Here is a 15,380-nt window from a genome sequence, read left to right as displayed (position 1 = left end):
ATGGCAGGAATGCGACATATTAAAGATGGACAGGAAAAGTCTGTCACTTGTAGAACAACCACAGGAGTCTGAAAATATCACAACTATACTAAACAAATTTTCGTTTGAAGAAATTCTTCCTGGTTTTACAGAATCCTGCATTTTAACTTTCACATAACACATATAAGAGATGTAATATATTCTGGGATTCTATAAAATATTCATGTTCATTTTTTTTTTTTTTTTTGAGACAAAGTATCACTCTATAACCCAGGCTGGAGTACAGTGGCACAATCTCAGCAAACTACAACCTCTGCCCCCCGGGCTTGAGTGATTCTCTCACCTCAGCCTCCCGAGTAGGTGGAATTACAGGTGCGTGCTAACACGCCCAGCTAATTTTTGTATTTTTAGTAGAGACAGGGTTTCACCATGTTTTCCAGGCTCATCTCAAACCCCCGACCTCAAGTGACCCGCCCACCTCGGCATCCCAAAGTGCTGCGATTACAGGCATGAGCCACCACGCCCAGCCACATGTTCACATTTCTGAGTTTGCATTAGTTCAAAACATCAGAAAGACCAAAAGCTTAGAGCTGAGGGGAGTTGGTGGGGGGCGGGGCAGGGGAAGAGTGCACAAGAGTGACCACATGTTTGTAATTTCACCCAGTACATGGATCTGGAAAGATCCATAGTTACATGTAAGTGGTTCTTGGGAGAAAACCTTTGTAGCCAGCCTAGGCAACATGGCAAGAACTCAAAAAAAAATTTTTTTTTTTTTTTGCAAAGTTAGCCGGGCATTGACAGTGGCATGTGCCTGTAGTCCCAGGTACTTGGGAGGCTGAGGTCAAAAGATCACTTGAGCCTGGGAGGTCAAGACCACAGTAAGCTGTGATTGTGCCACTGCACTCCAGTGTGGGCAACAGAGTAAGACCTTACAACAAACGAACCAACAAAAAACCTTCATAGTGTCTCCACAGAAATCTTCTCTATGTTTAGTGCTGATTTTAGAGCTATTATCCTCAAGAAGCTTTGCTGAACTGGCTTCTGTATATGTATCAGTTGCAGGTAGGAGTGCCTACTGGTCCTAGGTATGCTTCTGGAAGCAAAGATTCATGCTGTGGCAGCCCTGGAGTGGTTGGGAAGTTTAGAGTGTTACCGGCTTGAAGAATGCTCTTGTACCATAGTTGATCTGAACAAGTCTGTATATAACTGTCAGCTTAAACTTCTAGGCTGAAAGGCAGAATGACCTGGTAGAAAATGCATAAATTGTGAAATCAGATTTGGATTTAAACTCTGGCTTTTCTATAAGTTTGTATAAGTTGTAACCTTTAGCTTATTTCTCTGAGCCTCAGTTTCTCCATCTGAAAAATTCAGGGCAGTTATGAGGAATAATTGGAATCGTATATCCAAAAGTGCCTGGCACTTGGTAAGGAATTAATAAATGTTATTCTCTTTCTCTCTCTTTCCACTGCTGGAAAGTAGAGGATTGGGGTGAGTAACATCTGCAGTGACTTGGTTTGGCTCCCCTTCCTAGTTTGACCTGCCAACTACATTTTCAGGCAAAGTTATTGGAAATCATCTGTTCTATCCCCAGTGAGTTAGAGAACAAGTACCTAAGGAAATTGCAAGCCTGGAGAGAGGCTAAGAGAGACAGTTCCCGGGCCTTCTCTGGGAGCTGTATTAGCTCCACACTTTCCTGTGTGATACTTGTGCCACACAGCTGAGACAATGAGACTGCACATTATTTATTTACTTTTTAAGATTTCTTAACTCAGTGTGAACATTTTTTTCAATCTCATCTAATACAAAATCCAGTTGGAGGTTATAAGAAGTTGATATGTAATCCATACTTTTATTCACAGGTGATTGATCTTTAGCTAGAAGCATTTACAGTTATACTGCTTTGAAATTTTTGATCAGCTTAAACAAGAAAATGACATTTAAAATAAATTAGATTGGACAGAGGTCACATAATCTATTGACTGTGTGAAGAGTTAGGATGCGTGATCCAAAGGCATCTCATATCCTTTTAAAATGTCCTTAGGCTCAGTTATGCAAAGTAAAAGATAAAGGTTTATTTTTTAAATTAACTTAAAATGTTATTGAAATAATGAGAAATTAAAAGACTTGATGAGCTCTAACACTAAAGTATCTGCATTTATTTTTTAAAAATGTAACTCTGTCATGTTTGAATATGTAGCTCGCAGTCTGTGCTTTGAATAGCTCATAGTTTGGGCTCATAGCCTGTCCTGGAAGACTCTTCCTTTAAGTAACCCCTTCATCACGATAATACTAGGTATGGTATTCCTTTCACCTTCTCTTTTTCCAATTAAATTTTAGAGCACGCTAAAACCCTGGAGTCATTCTGGAGTTAAATAGACTATAATATCAGATTTTAGATAAATAGCATAAAGTAAAACTAGTAGGATGTGATATGAGTTTTTTAAAGCCACAAGTGAAATTTATCAGTAGTTAGGGTATTATCTTCAGAAATATTTGTAAATATTTCCAGAACTAGTTTCAGTTTTGGTAGTGAAAATATTCACTTAGGATACAATTTTGTAATTGTTTTTCTTTTTCTTCTTCTTTTTAATTTCAGGGTCAGCGTGGGCCTCAGGTAAGATAATTCTTTTCTGGCAAATAATTATTTTCCATTTAGAATTTTTCCAGTGTGGAGGTCTTTCTGCAAATCTTTCAAAAGATATAAAAAAGCTATGAACTGGTAATCACAACACCACACAGTAGACCAAATATTTCCCAGGAGTAAACCCTTGGGGCCTCTTCAGGGTTGTGTGAGCCACATCAGCTGTTGGGCCAGATGGCAGATTTAACAATGTACTATCATATAAAGCAAAACTCTTAACTGATCTGAAACAGTGCCACAGGACTTTAATGTAAGACAGCACGACATAAAAGTCGAGTCTGAACTGGCTTGCATTATGTACTGATTAATCGTGTACTAATAATGTTGTGAATCCCTGCAGACTCTGATTATTTAGACTGTGATCCTACCAGCTACTTTTGATTCATTACAGACAGATATTGAATTTTTAATTTAGAAACAACTGCCAAAGACATGATTTATAATTAAGCATGAATGCAGTCAACAGAAAATCTTACTGAGCCCTAAATCATATTGAAGAAAATAAGCAAATTTTAGGAAGAGGAGGAATGTGGTTTGAAGATGGAAATACAAAAGAAGAAGTGAGTTTTCAGAAATGAAAAGTCAGTACAAAAAACTCAAACAAGAAATTCAGTATCAATACTAATTATAATCCGTAGGATTCTATAGAGAAGAAAATGCAGTTATTAATGTTTTACTTTTAATACTCCAGTGCCTATAAATAATATAATTCCTTACTGAACTCATCTCCATCGCTTTCCCCTTGATGTACTGAATGCTATTTCTGCCTTAGATTGTTTCACAAATAAGCCATTTTCATGATAGCTTTGTAGTCAACATCATGAATTATCTATTGTGTGCTCCACCTCATACCAGATCACAAGAATATTATTTATGGTTTGTATGATCTCTATATATAGATGTCTAATGAAACAAAAAATTCCACATACTTCAGTAAACAAGTTCTTTTCACACCAAGCTTATGAGAAAGTTTGACTTTTAATTAATTTGTATTGATATCTGAAAATACCTATATTCTCATCATTTGTGATTTTCACTCTTGTATTCCATGTTGGTTCAAGGTAATTATTAATGGAATAAAACCCATAGGAGAAAGTTATAGCTTGTTTACTAAATTTGAAATAACCATATTATAATGGAATGAAGACAAGTAAAAGATGTTTTGCATGGTTTCTTTTGTTTTTTGGGGGTTTTTGTTTTGCCTTTTTTTTTTTTCTCTGAGACGGAGTCTTGCTCTGTCACCCAGGCTGGAGTGCAATGGTGCAATCTTGGCTCACTGCAACTTCCGCCTTCTGGGTTCAAGTGATTCTCCTGCCTCAGCCACCCAAGTAGCTGGGATTACAGGCACCTGCCACCACACCCTGCTAATTTTTGTATTTTTAGTGGAGATGGGGTTTCACCATGTTGGCCAGGCTGGTCTTGAACTCCTGACCTCGGGTGATCTACCCGCCTTGGCCTGCCTCCCAAAGTGCTGAGATTACAGGCATGAGCCACTGTATTCAGCTTGCATGTTTTCTTTTATTTGATGCTTACAACAGCCTTGGAAAGTATTATTAACCTACGTGTGTGTGTGTGTGTGTGTATGTGTGTGTGTGCACGCGCGTGTGTGTATAAACATACAGAAACAGAAGAGATAAATTACTCACATTAATAACACCATGAACTGGGAGCTAAACTGAAGTCTATATCTAAAACCCTCATACTTTGTAGTGCTCAGCCCTTGAGAGAAGGTGGTGAGACAGCCGATGATAAAAGAAGTTGAAGAGTTGATTTTGAGAGATCGTAATCTTTAACATACTTTAATTATTAATAGGATCTCTGTCTTAGCTGTACCTTCTTTCCTGCATCCCAAAGCAGTTCTTAAGAAATTGAGCATAAATAATTTATTTGAGACATGATCCTAGAAAGCATCATGAGAGAGTGGAGAAATGACATAGGGAAGGCAACACCACCAAAAAATGGGTGCCTCAATTTGCAGGTTACTGCTGTGGACAATTGGGGCTCAATCCTGCTGAGGAATCTTGAGAGACTGTGTAGAGCATGTTGCAGAATCATCCCAGAGAGGGACAAGGAAGTTGATGGATTTATCCACTAATTTCCCTGCCTTTACTGTTGAGGGTCGCAGCTGGGTGCTGGCTTTTCAGCACTCCTGGCCTGCTGTGAAAGCAATTTAGGAAGCCATAGCGACGTATGGGACCTGTATTCTAGCACTGTCTTAGAGCAGGTAGTGGTGGACAGGCACCTACATGTGCCACAACATCCGAGTGTACGTGTCTTATAGACAAGACAGAGTAGAAAATTCAGATATGAATAGAAAGACTTGGGAAATTAAATATAAAGGCAGCATTAAATGCATAGTAATTAATAAGATACTAAAGAGAGTAACTGTAAAAAGAAAAACAGTCATAGTAAATCTTGAGTATACAGCCACAGTTAATAAACAGAAGAAAGATCATAAACCAACATTGGAAACCAAGAATGGACAGGACCAGAAAAACCGTGGATGATGGTGGCTGAGAATGAACATATATCATGACACTTCAGAACACCTTCACATAAGGTCCTATATTTACTATGGCTCTGCAGAAACATAGTCTGCCTAACTGCCTATGCTGGAAAATGTTGAAAATTTGCAAGGAGGTTGGAACCAGCATTTTCAAATGGTCCCATTCGAAACCTGCTCTGGTTTCCTTTGTTTTGGCTACCAGTTTGCCTTTAGTGGATGTGAAATCTCATGATCATTTAGTTTAAAATGTCTTCCTCACATCACAGTAAAAGGAAGTCAATAAATTGAGGAAGGATATTTATTGACTTTTCCCTCATATGAGGGAAAACATGAAGCCAAGACATACCCTCACATAATCTTTCCACAGCTCAAAAAAGAAGTGAAGAGTTGTTGTTGTGTACCCAAGGAAAAGCCTGGCCTACCTCTTACGCCTACATCATCATAATATTTTTCCAAAGAAACTTCCATTGTTAGATTTAAAATTAAATAACTCTTCATGAAGTTTTGCATTTGGTGCTTGATAGTCATTAGCTTTTCTCTGATACTCTTTAAATTATAGATGAATTTTGTATAGGCTCTTATCCATCTGTATATTTTGTTTTCCCTATTACCTATTGTAATGTGTTACTTTCCTAACCCCTGCTCTGCTCTTGGGAAATTTTCTTTTACAAAAAACGTGGACCTTAAACTGACTTTTAAAAAATTACTCTTCAGCAAAATTAGTTTTATTTATTATTTTTTTAACTTTTATTTTAAGTTCAGGGTTACATATGCAGGATGTGCAGGTTTGTTACACAGGTAAACGTGTGCCATGGTGGTTTACAGCACAGATCATCTGATCACCCAGGTATTAAGCCCAGAATCCATTAGCTATTCTTCCCAATGCTGTTTCTTCTCCAAGCCCCCACAGGTGTCCAATGTGTGTTGCTCCCAAGCCCCTACAGGTGCCCAATATATGTTGCTCCCGACAATGAGTCCATGTGTTCTCATCAATCAGTTGCCACTTATTAATGAGAACATGTGATGTTTGATTTTCTGTTCCTTAAATAGGCTTTCAACCACAAAACAAATTTTATCTATCATAAATATGAGCACTTAGAAATGATATATGTAGTAGATTTGATTATAAATATCTGCAGCAGAGTTTTTGTATTTTATAGTTATATCTTACATTAACACCTTACTGTAAGCCTACTTTTTCTTTGAGTAAATTTATATAAACTGTACATTAAATCTGTTTAGCATAGATCTATAAGGTAAATACATACAGTGTGTTAATGAGCAATATGCATTTTAAACCCAAATTAGAGGGTGAACGCGATGGCTTACACCTGTAATCCCAACACTTTGGGAGGCTGAGGGAGGCGGATCACTTGAGGTCAGGTGTTTGAGACCAGCCTGGTCAAAATGGTAAAACCCCATCTCTCCTAAAAATACACACACAAAAATTAGCTGGGTGTGGTGGTGCACACCTGTAATCCTAGCTACTAGGGAGGCTGAGGCAGGAGAACCGCTTGAACCTGAGATGGAGGTTGCAGTGAGCCAAGATAACTCCACTGCACTCCAGCCTGGGAAACAGAGTGAGACTCAAAAAAAAAAAAAAAATAGAAAGTTGTTATGGGTTTTTAAGTTGTTGAAAGCTTTCGTTTATTTGATCAAATTTTTCTTAAAATTTCCATGTTCTGTTTACTTGGCTCACTGAAAATTATCCTTTTCACATACAGTATATGTCTAGTAACAGGAACTTGAAATTTTGTCTTTTCTTTTTTCCTCTTCTTTTTGTTGACTCAAAATGATACCTACTTTTTTCTTAAAATGTCAACCCTTTTGATTTCTTTGATTTTATAAGATTTCTCACCTAAAATGTCAAAACTTTTTTGTTATTTATGTACAATTCAGTATAACTGGCCTGATAATTCTGTTCCTTTCCAGCTCTGGGTCTCCCTAGCACATGCTGTTAGCTGTGGGAAAATGGAAGGGTATGGACATTGCCTAAACTTCTTCTTTTACTCTCCGTCTTCTTTTGCAACTAGTTAAGGAAAACAGCTTGTCATCTGTGCAAGGTTTCTACAAACAAATTCTTCCTTAGCCAACCCTTAAATCCACATTTCCCACCCCTGCCTGAGTCATGGCCATGCCATTCAGACTTTTCTTAGGCAGCCTACTGCCACTGAAAATCTACACTTCTGACTTTCAATGGATTTTTCATTAAGACCCTATTACTAATAATGGTCTGTTTCTATTGTACAATGGGGATTTCTTTTAGGTACTTTTAAGAATAGGCTTTTGTGGATTAGGCTGGGAAAAGAAACCATATTCATATTGTGATTCCTATGGTAAGATATAATTAGGTTTCCAAACAAAATACTTCCTCCAAAAAAGGGTTGTAAATGTTTAAGTTGGGGGATTGATATGGTTTAGACCTGTGCTCCCACTCAAATCTCATGTGAATTGTAATTCCCAATGTTGGAGGTATGGCCTGATGGGAGGTGATTGAATCATAGTGAGAGGTGACAATGTGGTAGCCATCCTCGCTCACTCTTGGCACCTCTTCGGCCTGGACGTCTACTCTGGCCACACTTGAGGAACCCTTCAGCCTACCACTGCACTGTGGGAGCCCCTCTCTGGACTGGCCGAGGCCAGAGCCGGCTCCTTCTGCTTGCAGGGAGGTGTGGAGGGAAAGGCGCGGGTGGGAACCGGGGCTGCTGCGCGGCACTTAAGGGCCAGTGTGAGTTCCAGGTGGGCGTGGGCTCCAGGGACCCCACACTCAGAGCGGCTGACTAGCGCCGCTGGCCTGGGCAGTGAGGGGTTTGGCACCCGGTCCAGCAGCTGCAGAGGTCACGCCAGGTCCCCCAGCACTGCGGCCCCCCCACACTGCTCTGGAATTCTTGCTGAGCCTCAGCCATCTCCCCCTGCGGTGGGCTCCCAAACAGCCTGAGCCTCCCCAATGGGCACTGTCCCCTGCTCCAGGGCGCCCTGTCCCACTAACCACCCAAGGACTGAGGAGTCCAGGTGCACCAGTCTGGTGGGCAGCTCCACCAGTGGCCTTGGCTTGGGAGGGATCCACTAGGCGAAGCCAGCTGGGCTCCTGAGTCAGGTGGGAACTTGGAGAACTTTTGTGTCTAGCTAGAGGATTGTAAAGGAACCAATCAGCACTCTGTGTCTAGCTTAAGGTTTGTATATGCACCAATCAGCACTCTGTGTCTAGCTCAAGGTTTGTAAATGCACCAATCAGCACTCTGTATCTAGCTCAGGGATTGTAAATGCGCCAATCATCACCCTGTCAAAACGGACCAATCAGCTCTCTGTAAAATGGACCAATCAGGAGGATGTGGGTGGGGCCAGATAAGGGAATAAAAGCAGGCTGCCTGAGCCAGTAGTGGCATCCCACTGGGGTCCTCTTGACACTGTGGAAGCTTTGTTCTTTCGCTCTTTGCAATAAATGCTGCTGCTTGCTCTTTGGGTCTGCACTGCCTTTATGAGCTGTAACATTCACTGCGAAGGTCTGCAGCTTCACTCCTGAAGCCAGCGAGACCACAAACCCACCAGAAGGAAGAAACTGCAGACACATCTGAACGTCAGAAGGAACAAACTCCGGACATACCATCTTTAAGAACTGTAACACTCACTGCGAGGGTCCGTGGCTTCATTCTTGAAGTCAGTGAGACCAAGAACCCACCAATTCCAGACACAATAGGGGTGAATCTTTCATGAATGGTTTAGCACCACATCCTTGGTGCTGTCCTTCTGATAGAGTTCTCATAAGATCTAGTTGTTTAAAAATATACGTAATACCTCCCTTCCCTCTCTCTCTTGCTGCTGCTTTGACTTTGTGAAGTGCTGGCTCCCCCTTTGCCTTATGCCGTGATTGGCAAGGAAGCTTCCTGAAGCCTCCCCCAGAAGCAGAAGTTGCTATGCTTCCTGTGCAGCTTGCAGAATCGTGAGCCAATTGAGCCTCTTTTCTTTGTAAATTACTTAGTCTCAGGTATTTCTTTACAGCAATGCAAGAATGGACTAATATAGAGATTGTGCATCCTTTAAAGTTTATTAAAAGATTTGAACAGAATTGTAATTAACAACTTGTTATTCACGTGCAAGTGTTTATGTCAGGGAGAATTGTCTTGCATAGGTTGAACATTCTCTTTGTTAAGCTGTTCTTGCATTGCTATAAAGAAATACATGAAACTGGTAATTTATAAACAAAAGAGATTTAACTGACTCATGGTAGTGCAGGCTTTACAGGAAGCGTGGTGCTGGCATCTGCTCAGCTTCTAGGGAAGTCTTAGGAAGCTTGCAATCATAGTGGAAGGCAAAGGCGGAGCAGGCACATCACATGGCAAAAACAGGAGAGAGAGAGAGAGAAGGTGCCACACATTTCAACACCCAGATCTTGTGAGAATTTGCTGTCTCGAGGACAGCACCAAGTGGATGCTAAATCATTAATGATAAATCCACCCCCATGATCCAGTCACCTCCCACCAGGCTCTACCTCCAACTCTGGGGATTACATTTCAACAAGAGATTTGGGTGGGGGCAAATATCCAAACTCTATCGTTCCCACATCATCGTATTCATAGTATTTATATTATACAGTGCAAACTCCTCCTTAGAGAGTAAAAAAAAAAAAAAAAAAAAAATTCAAATCTATTTGTATATCACACGTTATTTTGTAAAGCCTTCCAGATTAATAAGGTTTTATTTTGCTGACTGATGGTAAAAAGGGAAAGTGTCTTTTATTCAGTGAGTGGTTCTGATCATCTTCCTAAAGCTGAAGACAGCATAGATTGTTGAGAATTGCTGGGACTAGAAAGCTAAATGGCAGCAAATTCTTTTACAGTCATAGTATGAAATTAAATAAGAAAGGAGACCTCAGGGAAGAGAGGTGAGTCTGCATTTACCTAAATGAGTGAGAAAATGGTTCTTGACAAGGGAAATGAGATGGTGAAAGGGTATTAGAATTAAAAAAGCAATCCTCACAGCTGTGGTTAAGATGGAAAAAGGGCGAGGGAAATGAAGAGAGAGGATATTGCTGTGAATCTCCTGAATCAAGGGAAATAAAACTCTTGGAGAGGAAAAGAGGGGGAATAAAGTGAATAATATCACAGCAACCTGGAAAAATAACAAGCAACAACAGAGGGTAAAGGCAGAAAGAAGACAGAGAAATGAAAGAAAAGGCAGATGAGCATTTGTATTTCATTTTGTTTTTGTTTTTATGAGATGGAGCCTCGCTCTGCCTCCCAGGCTGGAGTACAATGGCCCGATCTCGGCTCACTGCAAGCTCCGCCTCCCGGGTTCAAGCTATTGTCATGTGTCAGCCTCCCCAGTAGCTGGGACCACAGGCGCCTGCCACCACACCCGGCTAATTTTTGAATTTTTGGTAGAGACGGGGTTTCACCGTGTTAGTCAGATTGGTCTCGAACTCCTGACCTCAGGTGATCCACCCACCTCAGCCTCCCAAAGTGCTGGGATTACAGGCATGAGCTACCACGCCCGGCCTTTTATATTTCAAACTAGAAGTAATGAGAGTTTTTGAGAGTAAGGCTAAATTTATTAAAATGAAATTTACCCTGATATTTGTTCATTAATTCATATTAACATAATTCAATTAACTACTCAACAAGTACTAGCCCCTATATTCAAAGCACAATGTGCAAGGCACAATAAGGCAGTGTAATTGTGGTAGATAAACAGACCCAGTCTGTGTTCTTGTGATAGTTCTGGTTTTTTTAATTTTAAAAATTGTATAAATTAGTTTAAGTTCTTTGTAAATTCTGGATATTAAACCTTTGTCAGATGGATAGATTGCAAAAATTTTCTCCCATTCTGTAGGTTGCCTGTTTACTCTGATGATAGTTTCTTTTGCTGTGCAGAAGCTCTTTAGTTTAATTAGGTCCCATTTGTCAATTTTGGATTTTGTTGCAATTGCTTTTGGAGCCATCATTCTCAGCAAACTAACACAGGAACAGAAAAGCAAACACCACATGTTCTCACTCATAAGTGGGAGTTGAGCAATGAGAACACATGGACACAGGGAGCGGAACATCACACACCACAACCTGTCAGGGGTGGGGGACAAGGAGAGGGAGAGCATTAGGACGAATACCTAATGCACACGGGGCTTAAAACCTAGATGATGGGTTGATAGGTGCAGCAAACCACTATGGCAGATGGATACCTATGTAACAAACCTGCCCGTTCTGCGCATGTATCCCAGAACTTAAAGTAAAACAAAAAAAAAAAATTGTATCTATATTTTTATTTAAAACTACTTAGTAGACAAAGACTGAATATACTCAAGATGTACAATGTGATGATTTCACATACATATTTATTGTGCAATATTATAATTTTTCACCACCCATGTTGTACATTCAATCTTCAGAACTTGTTCATCTTGTAATTGAAAATTTGTGCCCTTTTACCAACATTTCCCCATTTCTGCCACCCTCCAGCCTTTGTTCTATGCTTCTATGAGTTTGACCTCTTTAGATTTCACATTTAGATGAAATTATGAAATTATAAAATATTTATATTTTGGTGTCTGGTTTATTTCCCTTAGCACAATGTCATCCAGGTTTATCCATGTTGTTGCAAATGGCGGATAGTCTTTTTTGTGGCTAAATAATATTCCATTGTGTATGTATACCACAGTTTCTTTACCTGTTCATCAGCTAATAGACATTTAGGTTGATTCCATATCTTGACTATTGTGAGAAATGCTGCAGTGAACACGTGCATGCAGATTTCTCTTCAACATACTGATTTCACTTCCTTCAGATATATACCCAGCTGTGGGATTGCTATGTCCTATGGTAGTTCTATTTTAATTTTTTGAGAAACTTCTGTACAATTCTCCATGATGGTTGTACTAAATGATATTCCCACCAACAGTGTACGAGGATTCCCTTTTCTCCACATCCTTACCAGCACTTGTTATCTTTTGTGTTTTTTTACAGTAGCCATTCTGACAGGTGTGAGGTGATATCTCACTGTGGTTTGATTTTCATTTCCTTGGTGAATAGTGATGCTGAACACCTTTTCATATCCCTGTTGGCCCTAGGTATATCTTCTTTGGAAAAATGTCACATCTCTTGTGATAATACTTTTAATGTTATCAATAATAGTCTATAAAGTGTCAAAATTCTCAAATGTTGCAGACCCATCCCTTCCAAGGATGACTTTAACCCCACCTGCAAGTCCTGCTCTGCATCTGCACATCTGGGTAATCTCCAGGTTCAATGGAGACCTTAAACATGAGGCATTTAAATAGGCCCTTTTCCAATATGCAGGTAACTCAGGGTCAATACTGTTATTCTAAGAATGGTCCTAGAGTCATGCCTTAGTTCTCAGACAATTAAGTTTCTGCCCAGATTCTAAAACCCTTGCTCTGGAACTAAGTCATTTCCTGGATCCCCATCTCTGCATTCCCTTTCTACCTTGTTCCTTTCTTCATCCCAGTTCTCCTTTCCCATTCCTCACTACTGCCAGGTATTCAAGTCACAGTACTAATACTTCGTGCAGCTTTGCCAGCGGCAGACTGAACAGTTTAAACTCTGTAGCTCACTGCCTACCTGACAGGATCTCACATGCCTGTTTCTTTTAACCCTGGTTTCCCCATTGCCATTCTGCCCACTGTGAAGATATGCCTGTTGTCTGGCCACTCATTGCTGCAGGGAGGCAAGTCAGGAAAGTGAGTAGTTAGCTTTTTATCTGTATCTGTAGTGCAGGCATTTAGGATTGAGTGTACTATCAACCAGCAGCATCCTAATACAATTATATATCATAGTTCTGATTATGTCACTCTTCTGACCTCAAAACCTTGAGTCTTAATATGTTTTTCATTTAGAATACAATAGAATCTAGATTCTTGCTTGACATTCAAATCCTCTTACCTGGCCTGTTTTCTAGCCTAATCTCCCACTAATTTTTCATTAATGCCCTTTCTAGACTATGCTTCCCCCAAAACAAATCAAACCATTTACTTCTTTTCTCTTCAAATCTTTCTTTTTGCCTTTTCTTATAGTAGCCTTTCCTCCTAACCCCTGGACACACTCAGTTTCCACACATCCAAATAGGATACCCCTTCATATCTGAATGCTGCTTCTCCTATTAACAAGTCTTTACTCTCCCTTAACTAAATGTAATTTCTCCCTTTTTCTGAATCCTGACAATATTCTCTCTCTCTCTCTTTATATATATATATATTTTCTTTTTTTAGACAGAGTCTCACTCTGTTGCCCAGGCTGGAGTGCAGTGGCACAATATCGGCTCACTGCAAACTTTGCCTCCTGGGTTGAAATGTTTCTCCTGCCTCAGCCTCCCAAGTAGCTGGGATTACAGGCTTGTGCCATCATGCCCAGCTAATTTTTGTATTTTTAGTAGAGAAGGGGTTTCACCATGTTGGCCAGGCTGGTCTCAACCTCCTGACCTCAAGTGTCCTCCTGCCTCAGCCTCCCAAAGTGCTGGGATTACAGGCATGAGCCACCAAGCCTGGCACTGTGTAACTTTTTATATAACACTTTACAATTAAAATAGAGGGGCATGGACCTTGATCAGACAGGTTACATAATTCAAATCCCAACACCTGCAAGCTATCTATCTTTGGCAAGTTACTCAATCAGGCTAGTCTCATTTTCCTCATCTGTGCAGCAGAGATAATTATGTCTTATCTCAACAGTGTGAGGATTAAAATAAGATAATATATGTAAGATGTCTAATGTGGTGCCTAGTTCATAGCAATCACTCAGTGAATATTAATTTCCTTCCTCCGGTTTCCTCTTTAAATTGTGTTATAATTATTCATGAACATTTTTTTCTTTTATCTCTTTTTTTTGCAGAGCTTTTTTTTATTATTATTATTCTACTTTAAGTTCTAGGGTACATGTGCACAATGTTCAGGTTTGTTACACACGTATACATGTGCCATGTTGGTTTGATATACCCATCAACTTGTCATTTATGTTAGGTATTTCTCCTAATGCTATCCGTCCCTCAGACCCCGACCCCTCAACAGGCCCTGGTGTATGATGTCCCCTGCCCTGTGTCCATGTGTTCTCATTGTTCAACTCCCACCTATGAGTGAGAACATGCAGTGTTTGGTTTTCTGTCCTTGTGATAGTTTGCTCAGAATGATGGTTTCCAGCTGCATCCATGTGCCTGCAAAGGACATGAACTCATCCTTTTTTATGGCGGCATAGTATTCCATGGTGTATATGTGGCACATTGTCTTTATCCAGTCTATCATTGATGGACATTTGGGTTGGGTCCAAGTCTTTGGTGTTGTGAATAGTGCCACAATAAACATATGTGTGCATGTGTCTTTATAGTAACATGACTTATAATCCTTTGGGTGTATACCCAGTAATGGGATGGCTGGGTCAAATGGTATTTCTAGTTCTAGATCCTTGAGGAATCGCCACACTGTCTTCCACAATGGTTGAACTAATTTACACTCCCACCAACAGTGTAAAAGTGTTCCTATTTCTCCACATCCTCTCCAGAATCTGTTGTTTCCTGACTTTTTAATGATTGCCATTCTAACTGGTGTGAGATGGTATCTCATTGTGGTTTTGATTTGCATTTCTCTGATGACCAGTGATGATGAGCATTTTTTCATATGTCTGTTGGCTGCATAAATGTCTTCTTTTGAGAATTGTCTGTTCATATCCTTGCCCACTTTTTGATGGGGTTGTTTCTTTCTTGTAAGTTTGTGTAAGTTTTTTGTAGATTCTGGATATTAGCCCTTTGTTAGATGGATAGATTGCAAAGATTTTCTCCCATTCTTTAGGTTACCTGTTCACTCAGATGATAGTTTCTTTTCCTGTGCAGAAGCTCTTTAGTTGAATTAGATCCCATTTGTGAATTTTGGCTTTTGTTGCCAATGCTTTTGGTGTTTTAGTCATGAAGGTTTTGCCCATGACTATGTCCTGAATGGTATTGCCTAGGTTTTCTTCTAGCGTTTTTATGGTGTTAGGTCTTACATTTAAGTCTTTAATCCATCTCGAGTTAATTTTTGTATATGGTTAAAGAAGGGATCCAGTTTCAGCTTTCTCCATATGGCTAGCCAGTTTTCCCAGCACCATTTATTAAATAGGGAATCCTTTCCCCATTGCTTGTATGTGTCAGGTTTGTCAAAGATCAGATGGTTGTAGATGTGTGGTAATATTTCCGAGGGCTCTATTCTGTTCTATTGGTCTATATCTCTGTTTTGGTACCACTACCATGCTGTTTTGGTTACTGTAGCCTTGTAGTATA

At 39.9% G+C, this 15,380-nt stretch overlaps 1 protein-coding gene across 1 annotated transcript in view; it reads left to right on the top strand.

The window, feature by feature from the left end:
* The window catches only part of COL25A1 (collagen type XXV alpha 1 chain), a 504,591-nt gene that overhangs the window by 306,960 nt on the left and 182,251 nt on the right, over positions 1 to 15,380 (top strand). Inside the window, exon 5 of the mRNA XM_078002085.1 lies at positions 2,576 to 2,593. Within this exon, the coding sequence (XP_077858211.1) occupies positions 2,576 to 2,593 (18 nt within the window). The remainder of the gene's footprint in view (positions 1 to 2,575; positions 2,594 to 15,380) is intronic.

Source organism: Macaca mulatta, chromosome 5 (genome assembly GCF_049350105.2).
Source record: "Macaca mulatta isolate MMU2019108-1 chromosome 5, T2T-MMU8v2.0, whole genome shotgun sequence".
In the NCBI taxonomy this organism is placed as follows: Eukaryota; Metazoa; Chordata; class Mammalia; order Primates; family Cercopithecidae; genus Macaca; species Macaca mulatta.
Note: the sequence above shows the minus strand (reverse complement) of the source record. Positions and strands in the feature narration are given on the sequence as shown.